At 42.0% G+C, this 21,348-nt stretch overlaps 1 protein-coding gene across 1 annotated transcript; it reads left to right on the top strand.

Moving 5' to 3' along the window:
- Positions 1-1,231: 1,231 nt before the first annotated feature.
- On the top strand, positions 1,232-20,971 carry LOC133644385 (uncharacterized). Its single transcript, XM_062038805.1, has 2 exons — positions 1,232-1,253; positions 18,918-20,971. Exons 1-2 carry the CDS (start codon positions 1,232-1,234, stop codon positions 20,969-20,971), a joined length of 2,076 nt encoding a protein of 691 aa, XP_061894789.1.
- Positions 20,972-21,348: the final 377 nt, after the last annotated feature.

A 21,348-nucleotide genomic window follows, 5' to 3' on the forward strand; every position in this document is an offset into this window, starting at 1 on the left:
TTAAAAATGATTTTAGGATTTTTAAACACATATACCTTTTTACCTTTTAAATTCCTTCCTCTTCTTTCCTGACAATTTAAATCAATGTTCAAGTATTTTATTTTTTTTATTGTAAAGAATAATAAATACATTTTAATATAATTCTTCATTTTAGCTTCTGTTTTTTCGACGAAGAATATTTGTGAAAAAATTTCTTCAAACTTATTATGATTAAATTTCAAAAAAATTATTCTGGCAAATCTAGAAAATCTGTAGAATCAAATTTAAATATTATTTCAAAGTCTTTTGAATTTCTTATAAAATGTTTGTTCTGGAAAATCTAGAAGAAATAATGATTTGTCTTTGTTAGAAATATAGCTTGGTCCAATTTGTTATATATTCTAACAAAGTGTTGATTGGATTTTAACCTATTTAAAATATGTCATCAAAATTCTAAATTTAATCTTAATCAGAAAAAATTAGTAATGATGTTCCATAAATTATTTTTTTTCTTCTTTTTTTTCAAAAAGATTCGAATTAGCTAGTTTTTCTCTTCTTTTTTTCGGTTGAATTTTGAATTTTAAAGAGTCGAAATTAAAGATAAACTATGTTTCAAAATTTAATTGTCATTTTTTTCGTGTTTTCTCCTCTTTTAAACCGTTCAATTAAGTGTAAATATCATTCATTATTAATAATAACATAGAGTTAAAGTAAATTGAGTAAATTGGCTATTTCTGGCAATTTATTGAAGTGTGTATCAAACTGGTAGCCCTTCGCATGAATTACTACCCAAGAAGTAGCTCTTGCTTTCAAAAAGGTTGCTGACCCCTGGTCTAAAACATCTCACTGTAGTATGAGTGGGTTGCAGGTGTGACTAATCAAAAGGATGCTACAGCTTAATAGACTGTTTTCCTAGAGATGGAAACTTAAAAAAACTTAACTCCTCATAAATGGGTTTTTTCCAAGATATTTGATGTAATTATTCCCCAAATGTTTTTAAAAACAAACCGCAGCCTCAGCAAGGGAGAGAAGAAGAAGAAGAAGAAGAAGAAGAAGAAGAAGAAGAAGAAGAAGAAGAAGAAGAAGAAGAAGAAGAAGAAGAAGAAGAAGAAGAAGAAGAAGAAGAAGAAGAAGAAGAAGAAGAAGAAGAAGAATATAGACAGGAAGTTTGGTGACTAACATTTGTCCCAAAGATCTCCTGAGTGGAGTGTTTATGGTATAGTTTGGTATCTTTGTCCAATCCCTGAGTGTCATGCCGATGAAACCTTTGGAGGGTGAGGTTGAGCTCATCAATGTTTTAGAGGCAGAATGGGAGCACTTCTGGGATGCATTTCTTTGTCATTTGATTGAATGCAGACGTTGGAAGACGAGCAAAGAAGGAGAACTCCTCTGATGTTGGAATATTATGTCAAGCCTTCCAGCGTGGAAGCACTTCCCCTCCCGCTTTTTAGGCGCTGATCCCTGGCAAGGGCATCAGTCTGGTTTGATCCAGTGTGACACATGACCACACATTAGCGCAGGCTTCAGCACACCCGACATCAGCAGCTCAAATCATTCATTAAATCACAACACAAAAAGTAACTTTACTTGAATGCCTTCCCATCAATATTTCATCACGGCTGAGGATGAATCTTTGTCATGTTGCTCTGCTTCCCTTATAGACTCTTTGCCGTCTGACGGATGGCATGAATATTTCAGGGGGATTGAATGGAGGGCGGATCACAGAGCAACATGGCTAACAAGCACGCTAAACGCCACTCACCTGGGTGTGTCCTAACAAGGCTGCTGCTTCATTTACATATGTATGCTTATTTATTTAGGCTTCAACTTGTTATAGCACCCTTTGGAGCGTGAAAACTAAACCCTGCATGTACGGCTACGACTGGAAATATGTTTGTTTATACCAGCAATTACATTTACAAGGTCAACTCAAATAGGACTCAGGCTATGTTTACCCTGCAAACCAAAGTGGACCAAAGCACATTTTTTTGGAAAAAAATGTCAGCTGACTGTTAAGATTCCAAGTAAAATGTGATCTTTATCAGACTCCAGTATAAACGTGCACAGGCCCCAATGTGGCCCCAATGTGGCCCCAATGTGGCCCCAATGTGCCCCCAATGTGGCCCCAATGTGCCCCCAATGTGGCCCCAATGTGGCCCCAATGTGGCCTCGCAGTCACTTGCATGCACAGTTGGATCAAGTAAAAACAAAGAGAGTTGAGCGGACTAAATAAACAATGAAGTCACTACTAGTAGCATGACCGTAACTACCATTCATTATTCAACTGACTGTACATCACAATGCAGGAGATCATCCTCTGGCAATACACCATCTTTGCAATACACCATCTTTGCAATACACCATCTTTGCAATATACCATCTTTGCAATACACCATCTTTGCAATAGACCATCTTTGCAATAGACCATCTTTGCAATACACCATCTTTGCAATAGACCATCTTTGCAATACACCATCTTTGCAATACACCATCTTTGCAATAGACCATCTTTGCAATACACCATCTTTGCAATAGACCATCTTTGCAATAGACCATCTTTGCAATACACCATCTTTGCAATAGACCATCTTTGCAATAGACCATCTTTGCAATAGACCATCTTTGCAATAGACCATCTTTGCAATAGACCATCTTTGCAATAGACCATCTTTGCAATAGACCATCTTTGCAATAGACCATCTTTGCAATAGACCATCTTTGCAATAGACCATCTTTGCAATACACCATCTTTGCAATAGACCATCTTTGCAATAGACCATCTTTGCAATAGACCATCTTTGCAATAGACCATCTTTGGTCATGTGGCAGCTGAACCCGCCAAGACTGCAGACAACAAAGTCACACACTTTTATTTAAACATCATCCCATCAAACATGTACTGTCAACATAACGTTAACATGAAATACTGACGTCACTAATGTTGGTTTGACCTGAAGGAAATCCAGTTTTATACTGTCATGTATAATACTGAACAATCCAGTTTTATACTGTCATCTATAATACTGAACAATCCAGTTTTATACTGTCATGTATAATACTGAACAATCCAGTTTTATACTGTCATCTATAATACTGAACAATCCAGTTCTATACTGTCATCTATAATACTGAACAATCCAGTTTTATACTGTCATCTATAATACTGAACAATCCAGTTTTATACTGTCATGTATAATACTGAACAATCCAGTTTTATACTGTCACGTATAATACTGTACAATCCAGTTTTATACTGTCACGTATAATACTGCACAATCCAGTTTTATACTGTCACGTATAATACTGAACAATCCAGTTTTATACTGTCACGTATAATACTGTACAATCCAGTTTTATACTGTCATCTATAATACTGAACAATCCAGTTTTATACTGTCACGTGTAATACTGTACAATCCAGTTTTATACTGTCATCTATAATACTGAACAATCCAGTTTTATACTGTCATCTATAATACTGAACAATCCAGTTTTATACTGTCACGTATAATACTGTACAATCCAGTTTTATACTGTCATCTATAATACTGAACAATCCAGTTTTATACTGTCACGTATAATACTGTACAATCCAGTTTTATACTGTCATCTATAATACTGAACAATCCAGTTTTATACTGTCACGTATAATACTGTACAATCCAGTTTTATACTGTCATCTATAATACTGAACAATCCAGTTTTATACTGTCACGTATAATACTGTACAATCCAGTTTTATACTGTCATCTATAATACTGAACAATCCAGTTTTATACTGTCACGTATAATACTGTACAATCCAGTTTTATACTGTCATCTATAATACTGAACAATCCAGTTTTATACTGTCACGTATAATACTGTACAATCCAGTTTTATACTGTCATCTATAATACTGAACAATCCAGTTGTATACTGTCATGTATAATCCAGTTTTATACTGTCATGTATAATACAGAACAATCCAGTTTTATACTGTCATGTATAATCCAGTTTTATACCGTCACGTATAATACAGTTTTATACTGTCACATGTAATACAGTTTTATACCGTCACGTATAATCCAGTTTTATACTGTCACATATAATACAGTTGTATACTGTCACGTATAATACAGTTTTATACCGTCACGTATAATCCAGTTTTATACTGTCACGTATAATACAGTTGTATACTGTCACGTATAATCCAGTTGTATACTGTCACGTATAATCCAGTTGTATACTGTCACGTATAATACAGTTCTATACTGTCACGTATAATACAGTTGTATACTGTCACGTATAATAATAATAATAATAATACCTGGGATTTATATAGCGCTTTTCTAAGTACCCAAAGTCGCTTTACATGTTTTTCTGAACCCATCATTCATTCACACCTGGTGGTGGTAAGCTACTTTCGTAGCCACAGCTGCCCTGGGGTAGACTGACGGAAGCGTGGCTGCAATTTGCGCCTACGGCCCCTCCGACCACCACCTATCATTCATCATTCATTTCACCGATGTGAGCGGCACCATATAATACAGTTGTATACTGTCACGTATAATCCAGTTCTATACTGTCACGTATAATCCGGTTTTATACTGCCACGTATAATCCAGTTCTATACTGTCACGTATAATACAATTTTATACTGTCACGTATAATACAGTTGTATACTGTCACGTATAATCCAGTTCTATACTGTCACGTATAATCCAGTTCTATACTGTCACGTATAATCCAGTTCTATACTGTCACGTATAATCCAGTTTTATACTGTCACGTACAATCCAGTTTTATATTGTCATCTATAATACTGAACAATCCAGTTTTATACTGTCACGTATAATACTGTACAATCCAGTTTTATACTGTCATCTATAATACTGAACAATCCAGTTGTATACTGTCATGTATAATACAGAACAATCCAGTTTTATACTGTCATGTATAATCCAGTTTTATACCGTCACGTATAATACAGTTTTATACTGTCACATGTAATACAGTTTTATACCGTCACGTATAATCCAGTTTTATACTGTCACGTATAATACAGTTGTATACTGTCACGTATAATCCAGTTGTATACTGTCACGTATAATCCAGTTGTATACTGTCACGTATAATACAGTTCTATACTGTCACGTATAATACAGTTGTATACTGTCACGTATAATCCAGTTCTATACTGTCACGTATAATACAGTTTTATACTGTCACATATAATACAGTTGTATACTGTCACGTATAATACAGTTCTATACTGTCACGTATAATACAGTTTTATACTGTCACATATAATACAGTTGTATACTGTCACGTATAATCCAGTTCTATACTGTCACGTATAATCCGGTTTTATACTGCCACGTGTAATCCAGTTCTATACTGTCACGTATAATCCAGTTCTATACTGTCACGTATAATCCAGTTTTATACTGTCACGTATAATCCAGTTTTATACTGTCACGAATAATCCAGGTTTATACTGTCACGTATAATCCAGTTTTATACTGTCACGTATAATCCAGTTCTATACTGTCACGTATAATACAGTTCTATACTGTCACGTATAATCCAGTTGTATACTGTCACGTATAATACAGTTCTATACTGTCACGTATAATACAGTTGTATACTGTCACGTATAATCCAGTTCTATACTGTCACGTATAATACAGTTTTATACTGTCACGTATAATACAGTTGTATACTGTCACGTATAATCCAGTTCTATACTGTCACGTATAATCCAGTTCTATACTGTCACGTATAATCCAGTTTTATACTGTCACGTATAATCCAGTTTTATACTGTCACGTATAATACAGTTTTATACTGTCACGTATAATAGTTTTATACTGTCACGTATATTACAGTTTTATACTGTCACGTGTAATCCAGTTCTATACTGTCACGTATAATACAGTTTTATACTGTCACGTATAATACAGTTCTATACTGTCACGTATAATCCAGTTTTATACTGTCACGTATAATACAGTTTTATACTGTCACGTATAATACAGTTTTATACTGTCACGTGTAATCCAGTTCTATACTGTCACGTATAATCCAGTTTTATACTGTCACGTATAATCCAGTTTTATACTGTCACGTATAATCCAGTTCTATACTGTCACGTATAATCCAGTTCTATACTGTCACGTATAATCCGGTTTTATACTGCCACGTGTAATCCAGTTCTATACTGTCACGTATAATACAGTTCTATACTGTCACGTATAATCCGGTTTTATACTGTCACGTATAATCCAGTTTTATACTGTCACGTATAATCCAGTTTTATACTGTCACGTATAATCCAGTTTTATACTGTCACGTATAATACAGTTCTATACTGTCACGTATAATACAGTTCTATACTGTCACGTATAATACATTTCTATACTGTCACGTATAATACAGTTGTATACTGTCACGTATAATCCAGTTCTATACTGTCACGTATAATCCAGTTCTATACTGTCACGTATAATCCAGTTCTATACTGTCACGTATAATCCAGTTTTATACTGTCACGTATAATCCAGTTTTATACTGTCACGTATAATCCAGTTCTATACTGTCACGTATAATACAGTTTTATACTGTCACGTATAATACAGTTTTATACTGTCACATGTAATCCAGTTCTATACTGTCACGTGTAATCCAGTTTTATACTGTCACGTATAATACAGTTCTATACTGTCACGTATAATACAGTTTTATACTGTCACATATAATACAGTTTTATACTGTCACGTATAATACAGTTTTATACTGTCACATGTAATCCAGTTCTATACTGTCACGTGTAATCCAGTTTTATACTGTCACGTATAATACAGTTCTATACTGTCACGTATAATACAGTTTTATACTGTCACATATAATACAGTTTTATACTGTCACGTATAATACAGTTCTATACTGTCACGTATAATCCAGTTCTATACTGTCACGTATAATCCAGTTCTATACTGTCACGTATAATCCAGTTTTATACTGTCACGTATAATACAGTTCTATACTGTCACGTATAATCCAGTTCTATACTGTCACGTATAATACAGTTCTATACTGTCACGTATAATACAGTTCTATACTGTCACGTATAATACAGTTCTATACTGTCACGTATAATCCAGTTTTATACTGTCACGTATAATACAGGTCTATACTGTCACGTATAATACAGTTTTATACTGTCACATATAATACAGTTTTATACTGTCACGTATAATACAGTTTTATACTGTCACATGTAATCCAGTTCTATACTGTCACGTGTAATCCAGTTTTATACTGTCACGTATAATACAGTTCTATACTGTCACGTATAATACAGTTTTATACTGTCACATATAATACAGTTTTATACTGTCACGTATAATACAGTTTTATACTGTCACGTATAATACAGTTTTATACTGTCACGTATAATACAGTTTTATACTGTCACGTGTAATCCAGTTCTATACTGTCACGTATAATCCAGTTGTATACTGTCACGTATAATACAGTTCTATACTGTCACGTATAATCCAGTTCTATACTGTCACGTATAATCCAGTTTTATACTGTCACGTATAATACAGTTCTATACTGTCACGTATAATACAGTTCTATACTGTCACGTATAATACAGTTCTATACTGTCACGTATAATACAGTTCTATACTGTCACGACAAGGCGCTTCATATGAAATTTGAGCCCAAAGCTATTCCTGGACACGTCACTAATTAGAACATTACCAGAAATGTCTCCCTTCACTTTGGGTCCCCCTGGCGTGACTAGGACCACCTCCAAAGACATGTACCTGGGGATAGGCCCCTCCCACCTCCAAAGACATGTACCTGGGGATAGGCCCCTCCCACCTCCACAGACATGCACCTGGGGATAGGTTGATTAGCAACACTAATTGGTCCCTAATGTGTGAATGTTGTCCATCTGTGTTGGCCCTGCCCTCCACCTGAATGCTAAAGATAAGCTCCAGCACCCCCGAGAGGGACAAGCGGTAGAAAATGGATGGATGGATGGAGTTTTACAGTTAAAGTTGAAATGCTGAAATGAATGCACTTTTACTGAATATTAAAATGTTTTACCTGCGATGCAACATGTGTTTAAAAAGTTAGCATGCTAACGTTAGCATACATCAAGGACCAAATGATGTATAACTATAACATTAGCTTAAAAATCTAGCCTACTAAGATCTTTAGATGCATCGCAATTAAGACATGGGCGATTAAATTGATTTGTAAACGTCAATCAATAATGGAATAAAGAAAGCAATGCACACTTTTTAGGGTGTCACTAATTATCGGTACGAAGCCATAACCGATTTTAACTTGAGAGATATTGAATACATGCTGGATGGATCTACTCATAGTATGGATCTACTCATAGTATGGATCTACTCATAGTATGGATCTACTCATAGTATGGATGGGTGGATGTGCGGTTGGATGGATCTACTCATAGTATGGATGGGTGGATGTGCGGTTGGATGGATCTACTCATAGTATGGATGGGTGGATGTGCGGTTGGATGGATCTAGTCATAGTATGGATGGGTGGATGTGCGGTTGGATGGATCTACTCATAGTATGGATGGGTGGATGTGCAGTTGGATGGATCTACTCATAGTATGGATGGGTGCATGTGCGGTTGGATGGATCTACTCATAGTATGGATGGGTGGATGTGCGGTTGGATGGATCTAGTCATAGTATGGATGGGTGGATGTGCGGTTGGATGGATCTACTCATAGTATGGATGGGTGGATGTGCAGTTGGATGGATCTACTCATAGTATGGATGGGTGCATGTGCGGTTGGATGGATCTACTCATAGTATGGATGGGTGGATGTGCGGTTGGATGGATCTAGTCATAGTATGGATGGGTGGATGTGCGGTTGGATGGATCTACTCATAGTATGGATGGGTGGATGTGCAGTTGGATGGATCTACTCATAGTATGGATGGGTGCATGTGCGGTTGGATGGATCTACTCATAGTATGGATGGGTGGATGTGCGGTTGGATGGATCTAGTCATAGTATGGATGGGTGGATGTGCGGTTGGATGGATCTAGTCATAGTATGGATGGGTGGATGTGCGGTTGGAAAGTCACTAATCTCTTGCTTGTAGATCTAATCTGGCCAGATTTCCCAGATGACGTAATACTTTCTTGTTTGCCACTGACGACTCAGCAACATGGCAGACAGCACCCAACAATCAATGCACACCCGCTTATTGCATCTACAGTTTGGATTTGTGTCTTGAAAAAGGTGTGTTCTATGGCTATTTGTAACGTTTGGAAAGTAATGTGAGCACTCACCTGTTGACATGAGGATGCTAATGCTAGCAGAGCTACCAAGTGGCAAGAGAAGGTCACAGATTTGAAAGGTCATCAAGTACCACTATACAGTATTTGACTATCTCAGTGGGTGTTTCCAGAAGATTGTGGACTAATGACACAGTATTGTTTCATGGTCCTATGGAGGGATTACAAAGAAGAAGCAAACAGTTTGTAACACAACAATTCATCCTCAGAAGTTTCAAGTGAACGCCACTTCAAGAGGACTTGCACTTTGTTTGGAATGTTCCCAATCATTATGAGAGACGTGACCACGGGTGTATTTCTTCAATGCATTGGGAATATTAAATAGATGAAGTATTTGAGCAATTTACAATATTTGTACTGTAACACTTCTACTCACTTTCTCATTCTTGCTACCTCAGCAAACCACACTAAATACCTTCTAGTCTTTTCTTGAACTTTCGGGATCACACCCCTCTTATTTCCTCAGGCAGCATCGTGTCTATTTACAATGAAACTCGTGACATTGTTCTGACATGACACGTTTCATTTTATTGTCACCTTGCAAACCTTCCATCGCCATCAAATTGTAATGTTTTAAAAAGTATTGTTAGGCACTCCTATTGTAACCCATGTATCCACATTCATACCCAATCACCATTTAACCCTTGTGTGGTGTTCGGGTCTGTGGGACCCGTTTTCGATTTTTATTAAAAGAAAAATGATACAATTATTTAAATTTTCAAACCGAGACTCACTGGCTTTGGCTCATTTTCTGTGAAGAACATATATCAGAATACATATTTAATGAGCACACACCATACACCCCCCCTACACATTTATATTACATAGAACATGTTCGGGGTCCACTGGACCCGGGGCTAATAGAAGTGTGGACATTGATGTTCTGTGTACCACACGCACACACACACACACACACAGCAGGCCTAGACAGGAGGAGGACAGAGTGTAGGTACACAGAACATCAGAGGGTCAAATGTGTGAGAAAATGAGCGCAGACAGTGTTGACAAACGATGTTGCAACCTTGTGTGGGAAGCGCAGGTGCAGAAACACAAAAGAAGAATCCCTGTGGGATGCAGAAACTGCCAGAGAAATGTCCATGCAACGTTCATATTGTTGTTACTCAGCCAGCGTTTGTGGGTCTTGGACTTAGACTTACTTTTTATTGTCATTCAAATTTCAACTTTGCAGTACAGATAAGAACAACATTTTGTTGCATTCGCTGGTTGTAGTGCAGGATAAAAAAGCAATAAGGTGCAGATATAAATAAATAGATTACTGTACAGATAATTATATTGCACTTTTTCACATGCGTCCACGTTTATGGATGTATGTTATATTGTCTTTATATTCCAGTGTGTTAATCCTTTTTTGGGGGGAGTTGAGGGGATAATGTAATTATGATGCGTTCAAGAGTCTTACGGACTGAGGGAAGAAGCTGTTACGGAACCCGGAGGTTCTGCTTCGGAGGCTGCGGAACCTCTTTCTAGAGTCCAGCAGTGAAAACAGTCCTTGGTGGGGGTGGGAGGAGTCTTTGCACATTTTCTGAGCCCTGGTCAGGCAGCGGCTTTTTGCCATGTCCTGGATAGGAGGAAGAGGAGTCCTGATCATCTTTTCCGCCGTCCTCACCACTCTCTGGAGAGACTTCCAGTCTGAGGCATTGCAGGCTCCAGTCCAGACAGATGCAGGTGGTCTCTATAGTGCCTCTGTAGAATGTGCTGAGAATGGGGGGGGGGGGGGGGGGGCTGTGCTCTTTTCATCCCACGCAAAAAGTGCATGTGCTGCTGAGCTCTTTTTACAAGAGCTCCGGTGTGTAGGGACCAGGTCATATTGTCAGTTATCTGCACCCCCAGGAACTTGGTGCTGCTTACCATCTCCACCTCTGTGCCGTTGATGCAGAGTGGGGTGTGGCTGGACTGGTGCTTCCTGAAGTCAACCATGATCTCCTTGGTCTTGTTGACATTCAGGACCAGGTTGTTGGTTCTGCACCAGTCAGCCAGATGTTTCACCTCCTCCCTGTAGTCCATGTGGTTGTTGTCCCGGATGAGGCCCACTACTGTAGTTTACTTCACAATGTGGTTAGTAGTGGACCCGGTGTAGCAGTCATGGGTCATCAACGTGGACTCAGGACGCAGCCCTGGGGGGAGCCGGTGCTCAGGGAGATGGCACTGGAGGTGTTGTTGCCCACTCTCACAGACTGGGGTCTGTCTGTGAGGAAGTCTAGCAGCCAGTTGCAAAGGGGGGTACTGAATCCAGCCAGTACTGAATCCAGCCAGTTGCAAAGGGGGGTACTGAATCCAAGGTTTGCTCAGCAAGTGCTGCGGGATGAATGGGATTAACACAAATACGACTGTATATACGACGGACACTGCCCTCCAAAATAGTCTCTCTATTTTTGATGAAATAACATTAGAGGAATTATTACAGCGTGTAAGTGGGATAAAACAAACAACATGTTTACTTGACCCACTTCCTGGGAAACTTATCAAGGAACTGTTTGTATTATTAGGTCCATCAGTGTTAAATATTATAAACTTATCACTTTCCTCCGGCACTGTTCCCCTAGCATTCAAAAAAGCGGTTATTCATCCTCTGCTCAAAAGACCTAACCTCGATCCTGACCTCATGGTAAACTACCGACCGGTCTCCCACCTTCCGTTTATTTCCAAAATTCTCGAAAAAACTGTTGCACAGCAGCTAAATGAACACTTAGTGACTAACAATCTCTGTGAACCTTTTCAATCCGGTTTCAGGGCAAATCACTCTACGGAGACAGCCCTCGCAAAAATGACTAATGATCTATTGCTAACGATGGATTCTGATGCGTCATCTATGTTGCTGCTTCTTGATCTTAGCGCCGCTTTCGATACCGTCGATCATAATATTTTATTAGAGCGTATCAAAACACGTATTGGTATGTCAGACTTAGCCTTGTCTTGGTTTAACTCTTATCTTACTGACAGGATGCAGTGTGTCTCCCATAACAATGTGACCTCGGACTATGTCAAGGTAACGTGCGGAGTTCCCCAGGGTTCAGTTCTTGGCCCTGCACTCTTTAGTATTTACATGCTGCCGCTGGGTGACATCATACGCAAATACGGTGTTAGCTTTCACTGTTATGCTGATGACACCCAACTCTACATGCCCCTAAAGCTGACCAACACGCCGGACTGTAGTCAGCTGGAGGCGTGTCTTAATGAAATTAAACAATGGATGTCCGCTAACTTTTTGCAACTCAACGCTAAGAAAACGGAAATGCTGATTATCGGTCCTACTAGACACCAACATCTATTTAATAATACCACCTTAACATTTGACAACCAAACAATTAAACAAGGAGACTCGGTAAAGAATCTGGGTATTATCTTCCACCCAACTCTCTCGTTTGAGTCACACATTAAGAGTGTTACTAAAACGGCCTTCTTTCATCTCCGTAATATCGCTAAAATTCGTTCCATCTTGTCCACTAGCGACGCTGAGATCATTATTCATGCGTTCGTTACGTCTCGTCTCGATTACTGTAACGTATTATTTTCGGGCCTCCCTATGTCTAGCATTAAAAGATTACAGTTGGTACAAAATGCGGCTGCAAGGCTTTTGACAAAAACAAGAAAGTTTGATCATATTACGCCTATACTGTATATACCTTTATATACATATATATATATATATACACCTATACTGGCTCACTTGCACTGGCTTCCTGTGCACCTAAGATGCGACTTTAAGGTTTTACTACTTACGTATAAAATATTACACGGTTTAGCTCCAGGCTATCTCGCCGATTGTATTGTACCATATGTCCCGACAAGAAATCTGCGTTCAAAGAACTCCGGCTTATTAGTGATTCCCAGAGCCAAAAAAAAGTCTGCGGGCTATAGAGCGTTTTCTATTCGGGCTCCAGTACTCTGGAATGCCCTCCCGGTAACAGTTAGAGATGCTACCTCAGTAGAAGCATTTAAGTCCCATCTTAAAACTCATTTGTATAATCTAGCCTTTAAATAGACCCCCCCTTTTTTAGACCAGTTGATCTGCCGTTTCTTTTCTTCTCTCCTCTTCTCCCCTGTCCCTTGCGAGGGGGAGTTGCATAGGTCCGGTGGCCATGGATGAAGTGCTGGCTGTCCAGAGCCGGGACCCCGGGTGGACCACTAGCCTGTGCATCGGTTGGGGACATCTCTGCGCTGCTGACCCGTCTCCGCTCGGGATGGTTTCCTGTTGGCCCCGCTGTGGACTGGACTCCCGCTGATGTGTTGGATCCACTGTGGACTGGACTTTCACAATGTTATGTCAGACCCACTCGACATCCGTTGCTTTCGGTCTCCCCTAGAGGGGGGGGGTTACCCACATATGCGGTCCTCTCCAAGGTTTCTCATAGTCATTCACCGACGTCCCACTGGGGTGAGTTTTTCCTTGCCCGTATGTGGGCTCTGTACCGAGGATGTCGTTGTGGCTTGTACAGCCCTTTGAGACACTTGTGATTTAGGGCTATATAAATAAACATTGATTGATTGATTGATTGATGATGGTGTTGAATGCTGAGCTGAAGTCCAGGAACAACATCCGCACGTGTGTGTCCTTTCCTTCCAGATGTTCTAAGCTCAGGTGGAGTGCAGAGGAGATGGCGTCCTCTGTGGAGCAGTTAGGGCCATAAGCAAACTGGTATGTGGGGGGAAGTCTGGAGACAATATATTCCTCTACCAGCCTCTCCAAGCACTTCATTGCAGAGGTTTTTTGGGATAAGGTAAACATCTTTTCAGTATTTGAACATCCATCCTAGCCCGCCAGGTGACGTCACATGCAGTCTGCTTGAGGGTCACGTGACAGACTAGCTTGAGGGTCACATGCAGTCTGCTTGAGGGTCACGTGACAGACTAGCTTGAGGGTCACATGCAGTCTGCTTGAGGGTCACGTGACAGACTAGCTTGAGGGTCACATGCAGTCTGCTTGAGGGTCACGTGACAGACTAGCTTGAGGGTCACATGCAGTCTGCTTGAGGGTCACGTGACAGACTAGCTTGAGGGTCACGTGACAGACTAGCTTGAGGGTCACGTGACAGACTAGCTTGAGGGTCACGTGACAGACTAGCTTGAGGGTCACGTGACAGACTAGCGTTCATCTGCTGATACGTGATGCTAAATGAAGCGGCTAAACACACACACGCTGTTCAGGGACACACACACACACACACACACACACACACACACACACACACACACACACACACACACACACACACACACACACACACACATACACACACACACATGCACATTCCACTAATGGAAAGCTTTCAAGATGAAATGTGGTCTCTGGTTTGTGGCCCCCACCATGTTGTGATGCCACTGTGTTGGGGGCTTAGACACTAGCACCTTGGGACATAAGCAGCTCTAAAAACAACACTACCTTCTCTACACACACACACACACACACACACACACACACACACACACACACACACACACACACACACACACACACACACACACACACACACACACACACACACACACACACACACACACACACACACACACAGATTATTCACAGATTGATGCTTTGAAATGCTATGACAAGCAGATATTTAAAGCCCCCTGAGAGTAACGAGCCGTACAAAATGAATTAGAAAAGACAAATTAAAAAAATAAAATAATTTAAAAATATATATATGTATATATATTTTTTTTTTTTAACTTGGGACTTCCTGCGGGCAGGATTTTGGACGCTGGGGGACTTGTGATGTAGATGAGCATGTCTGCTGTACAAGAAAAGTGTGTCATACTTCTCTTCTTGCCTTATTTGTCTTTGATGACATTTTCTTTGATTGGATTTTTATTAAGGATCCCCATTAGCTGGTTGCCTCAACAAGCCACTAGTCTTTTTATTAAGGATCCCCATTAGCTGGTTGCCTCAACAAGCCACTAGTCTTTTTATTAAGGATCCCCATTAGCTGGTTGCCTCAACAAGCCACTAGTCTTTTTATTAAGTATCCCCATTAGCTGGTTGCCTCAACAAGCCACTAGTCTTTTTATTAAGTATCCCCATTAGCTGGTTGCCTCAACAAGCCACTAGTCTTTTTATTAAGGATCCCCATTAGCTGGTTGCCTCAACAAGCCACTAGTCTTTTTATTAAGGATCCCCATTAGCTGGTTGCCTCAACAAGCCACTAGTCTTTTTATTAAGTATCCCCATTAGCTGGTTGCCTCAACAAGCCACTAGTCTTTTTATTAAGGATCCCCATTAGCTGGTTGCCTCAACAAGCCACTAGTCTTTTTATTAAGGATCCCCATTAGCTGGTTGCCTCAACAAGCCACTAGTCTTTTTATCAAGGATCCCCATTAGCTGGTTGCCTCAACAAGCCACTAGTCTTTTTATTAAGGATCCCCATTAGCTGGTTGCCTCAACAAGCCACTAGTCTTTTTATTAAGTATCCCCATTAGCTGGTTGCCTCAACAAGCCACTAGTCTTTTTATTAAGGATCCCCATTAGCTGGTTGCCTCAACAAGCCACTAGTCTTTTTATTAAGTATCCCCATTAGCTGGTTGCCTCAACAAGCCACTAGTCTTTTTATTAAGTATCCCCATTAGCTGGTTGCCTCAACAAGCCACTAGTCTTTTTATTAAGTATCCCCATTAGCTGGTTGCCTCAACAAGCCACTAGTCTTTTTATTAAGGATCCCCATTAGCTGGTTGCCTCAACAAGCCACTAGTCTTTTTATTAAGGATCCCCATTAGCTGGTTGCCTCAACAAGCCACTAGTCTTTTTATTAAGGATCCCCATTAGCTGGTTGCCTCAACAAGCCACTAGTCTTTTTATTAAGGATCCCCATTAGCTGGTTGCCTCAACAAGCCACTAGTCTTTTTATTAAGGATCCCCATTAGCTGGTTGCCTCAACAAGCCACTAGTCTTTTTATTAAGTATCTCCATTAGCTGGTTGCCTCAACAAGCCACTAGTCTTTTTATTAAGTATCCCCATTAGCTGGTTGCCTCAACAAGCCACTAGTCTTTTTATTAAGTATCCCCATTAGCTGGTTGCCTCAACAAGCCACTAGTCTTCCTGGGGTCCACAATTCAATACAAATAAATGCATGTATTGAATGTTTGGAGCAGCCAGACCGCAGCAGGAGGTGATAGGGAGAAGAACAAAAGGAAGTCAATTGTGGGGACAAGTCAAGTCAAGTCAACTTTATTTATATAGCACGTTTGCAACAACTTTTACATTGAACCAAAGTGCTTTACAGGTTCAAAAAGCATGGAGCAAAAAAAACCCCCCAAAAAAGGCAAGAGGGGGACAAAGAGACAAAAACAACAACAGCAAACACAACAACAACAACAACAAACACAACAACAACAACAACAGAGCAACATCAGCAAATACGACATGTACAAATATGATAGTAAAAGTAATAGCAAAGAAGCAGTTAGTAAAATAAAAAATAATACAGAAATGACAATGAGCATTATTACACTACAAATGGAGCAATACAAATACCAATATAAATATCACTATTGATAATAAACAATACCAATACTTTACCTTTATTATCAACAATACAATTGTTCAAATGCAACAATACATATACGTCATGATAGCTTGAGATACGAAAGAATGCAGAAAAATGGAGGGGAAGAAAGAGAAGCAACCTACATTAACCTTGTAGATTGTTATAGTAACAATAGGTTAAGCTTTGTCAGTGTGCCATGTGTTATACCCAGTTTACCCTAGGGCAACAACATTAATATATGTTTGATGAAACGTGATTATGTGCATGAGTGTTTGTGTGCATATGTACTTGTATATGTACAGTATGTGTATGTGTGTTTGTACAGTGAATGTATATGTACAGTATGTGTATATGTGTGTTTGAACAGTGAATGTATATGTACAGTATGTGTATGTGTGCTTGTACAGTGAATGTATATGTACAGTATGTGTATATGTGTGCTTGTACAGTGAATGTATATGTACAGTATGTGTATATGTGTGCTTGTACAGTGAATGTATATGTACAGTATGTGTATATGTGTGTACAGTGAATGTATATGTACAGTATGTGTATATGTATGTTTGTACAGTGAATGTATATGTACAGTATGTGTATATGTGTGTTTGTACAGTGAATGTATATGTACAGTGTGTGTATATGTGTGTTTGTACAGTGAATGTATATGTACAGTATGTGTATGTGTGTGTTTGTACAGTGAATGTATATGTACAGTATGTGTATATGTGTGCTTGTACAGTGAATGTATATGTACAGTATGTGTATATGTGTGCTTGTACAGTGAATGTATATGTACAGTATGTGTATATGTATGTTTGTACAGTGAATGTATATGTACAGTATGTGTATATGTATGTTTGTACAGTGAGTGTATATGTACAGTATGTGTATATGTGTGTTTGTACAGTGAATGTATATGTACAGTATGTGTATATGTATGTTTGTACAGTGAATGTATATGTACAGTATGTGTATATGTGTGCTTGTACAGTGAATGTATATGTACAGTATGTGTATATGTATGTTTGTACAGTGAATGTATATGTACAGTATGTGTATATGTCACAGATTGTCCATAACGAACACCATGTTCAAGCATAAGGGTGTCCATATGTGCACTTGGCACCAGGAACATGGTCCACTCGGACTCAATGTCCAGCACCTCCCTCCTGACATGTTCAAAGTTCTTCCGGAGGTGGGAATTGAAAGTCTCTCTGACAGGAGACTCTGCTAGGAATTCCCAGCAGACCCTCACAATGCGTTTGGGCCTGCTGGGTCTGTCCGGCATCCTCCCCCACCATCGCAGCCAACTCACCACCAGGTGGTGATCGGTAGAAAGCTCCGCCCCTCTCTTCACCAGAGTGTCCAAAACATGAGGCCGCAAATCCGATGACACAACTACAAAGTCGATCATGGAACTGCGGCCTAGGGTGTCCTGGTGCCAAGTGCACATATGGACACCCTTATGTTTGAACATGGTGTTTGTTATGGACAATTTGTGACGGGCACAAAAGTCCAATAACAAAACACAGCTCGGGTTCAGATCCGGGTGGCCATTCTTCCCAATCACGCCTCTCCAGGTTTCACTGTCGCTGCCAACATGAGCATTGAAGTCCCCCAGTAGAACGAGGGATTTACCCGGGGGAGCACCCTCAAGTACTCCCTCGAGTGAATCCAAAAAGGGTGGGTACTCTGAGCTGCCATTTGGCGCATAAGCGCAAACCATAGTCAGGACCCTTCCCCCCACCCGAAGGCGGAGGGAAGCTACCCTCTCGTCCACCGGGTTGAACTCCAACGTGCAGGCTCTGAGCCGGGGGTAACAAGAATTTCCACCCCAGCCCGTCGCCTCTCACCGCCAGAGTGGAAGAGAGTCCAGCCCCTCTCGAGAGAACTGGTTCCAGAGCCCTTGCTGTGCATCGAAGTGAGTCCGACTATATCTAGCCGGAACTTCTCTACCTCGCGCACTGCTCAGGCTCCTTACCCCCCAGCGAGGTGACGTGCCACGTCCCAAGAGCTAGCTTCTGTAGCTGAGGATCGGCCCGCCAGTTGGAGTGTCCCATCAGTTGGAGTGTCCCATCAGTTGGAGTGTACCCCCCAGTTGGAGTGTCCCATCAGTTGGAGTGTACCCCCCAGTTGGAGTGTACCCCCCAGTTGGAGTGTCCCATCAGTTGGAGTGTACCCCCCAGTTGGAGTGTCCCACCAGTTGGAGTGTCCCCCCCAGTTGGAGTGTCCCACCAGTTGGAGTGTCCCCCCAGTTGGAGTGTACCCCGCAGTTGGAGTGTCCCACCCAGTTGGAGTGTCCCCCCAGTTGGAGTGTCTCCCCCAGTTGGAGTGTACCCCGCAGTTGGAGTGTCCCACCCAGTTGGAGTGTCCCCCCAGTTGGAGTGTACCCCGCAGTTGGAGTGTCCCACCCAGTTGGAGTGTCCCACCAGTTGGAGTGTCCCATCAGTTGGAGTGTCCCACCAGTTGGAGTGTACCCCCCAGTTGGAGAGTCTCCCCCAGTTGGAGTGTCCCATCAGTTGGAGTGTCTCCCCCAGTTGGAGTGTCCCCCCAGTTGGAGTGTCCCACCAGTTGGAGTGTCCCCCCCCAGTTGGAGTGTCCCCCCCAGTTGGAGTGTCACCCCCAGTTGGAATGCCCCCCCCAGTTGGAGTGTCCCACCAGTTGGAGTGTCACCCCCAGTTGGAGTGTCCCACCAGTTGGAGTGTCACCCCCAGTTGGAGTGTCCCCCCAGTTGGAGTGTCACCCCCAGTTGGAGTGTACCCCGCAGTTGGAGTGTCCCACCCAGTTGGAGTGTCCCCCCAGTTGGAGTGTACCCCGCAGTTGGAGTGTCCCACCAGTTGGAGTGTCCCCCCAGTTGGAGTTGGAGTGTCCCACCAGTTGGAGTGTCCACCCAGTTGGAGTGTTTCCCCCCCAGTTGGAGTGTTCCCCCCCCAGTTGTTCCCCCCAGTTGGAGTGTACCCCCCAGTTGGAGTGTCCCACCAGTTGGAGTGTCCCCCCCAGTTGGAGTGTCCCCCCCAGTTGGAGTTGGAGTGTCCCACCAGTTGGAGTGACCCCCCAGTTGGAGTGTCCCACCAGTTGGAGTGTTTCCCCCACAGTTGGAGTGTTCCCCCCCAGTTGTTCTCCCCAGTTGGAGTGTCCCCCCAGTTGGAGTGTCCCCCCAGTTGGAGTGTCACCCCAGTTGGAGTGTCCCCCAGTTGGAGTTTCCCCCCCCCCCAGTTGGAGTGTTCCCCCCCAGTTGTTACCCCCAGTTGGAGTGTCCCCCCCAGTTGGAGTGCCCCCCCAGTTGGAGTATTCCCCCCCAGTTGGAGTGTTCCCCCCCCAGTTGGAGTGTCCCACCAGTTGGAGTGTACCCCCCCAGTTGTTATCCCCAGTTGGAGTGTCCCCCCAGTTGGAGTGCCCCCCCAGTTGGAGTATTCCCCCCCAGTTGGAGTGTTCCCCCCCAGTTTGAGTGTCCCACCAGTTGGAGTGTACCCCCCAGTTGGAGTGTCCCCCCCAGTTGGAGTGTTTCCCCCACAGTTGGAGTGTTCCCCCCCAGTTGTTCTCCCCAGTTGGAGTGTCCCCCCAGTTGGAGTGTCCCCCCCAGTTGGAGTGTTCCCCCCCAGTTGGAGTGTCACCCCAGTTGGAGTGTCCCCCAGTTGGAGTGCTCCCCCCAGTTGTTACCCCCAGTTGGAGTGTCCCCCCAGTTGGAGTGCCCCCCCAGTTGGAGTATTCCCCCCAGTTGGAGTGTTCCCCCCCAGTTGGAGTGTCCCACCAGTTGGAGTGTACCCCCCAGTTGGAGTGTCCCACCAGTTGGAGTGTCCCCCCAGTTGGAGTGTTTCCCCCCCAGTTGGAGTGTTTCCCCCCCAGTTGGAGTGTTCCCCCCAGTTGGAGTGTCACCCCAGTTGGAGTGTTTCCCCCCAGTTGGAGTGTCCCCCCCAGTTGGAGTGTCCCCCCAGTTGGAGTGTCCCCCCAGTTGGAGTGTCCCACCAGTTGGAGTGTCCCCCCCAGTTGGAGTGTTCCCCCCCAGTTGGAGTGTCCCACCAGTTGGAGTGTCCCACCCAGTTGGAGTGTCCCACCAGTTGGAGTGTACCCCCCAGTTGGAGTGTCCCCCCAGTTGGAGTGTCCCCCCCAGTTGGAGTGTCCCCCCAGTTAGAGTGTCCCCCCCACCCCTGATTAAGTGCATTGCCGCTTGCTTTTGGGCAAAGTGTGTGAAGAAGTTGTCCTATTCATTATTCAGTGACGTGACAACAAGCTGCTCTGCTGTCAGCCTCAACATGAACACACACTCATTATTCATGGCTGCACAATAGAGGACACACAAGGTGGACATTTTACTCTCACTATTGTACTACAATTAACTCTCACTATTGTACTACATTTTACTCTCACTATTGTACTACATTTAACTCTCACTATTGTACTACATTTTACTCTCACTATTGTACTACATTTAACTCTCACTATTGTACTACATTTTACTCTCACTATTGTACTACATTTGACTCTCACTATTGTACTACATTTAACTCTCACTATTGTACTACATTTAA

The sequence above is a fragment of the Entelurus aequoreus genome, linkage group LG27 (assembly GCF_033978785.1).
Source record: "Entelurus aequoreus isolate RoL-2023_Sb linkage group LG27, RoL_Eaeq_v1.1, whole genome shotgun sequence".
In the NCBI taxonomy this organism is placed as follows: Eukaryota; Metazoa; Chordata; class Actinopteri; order Syngnathiformes; family Syngnathidae; genus Entelurus; species Entelurus aequoreus.

Bases quoted from the DNA above. Each gene is read 5' to 3' on its own strand.
- LOC133644385 (XM_062038805.1), top strand. From the start codon at position 1,232: ATGCCGATGAAACCTTTGGAGG. The intron at 1,254-18,917 runs GTGAGGTTGAGC...TGTACCCCCCAG, and splicing joins GCCGATGAAACCTTTGGAGG to TTGGAGTGTCCCATCAGTTG.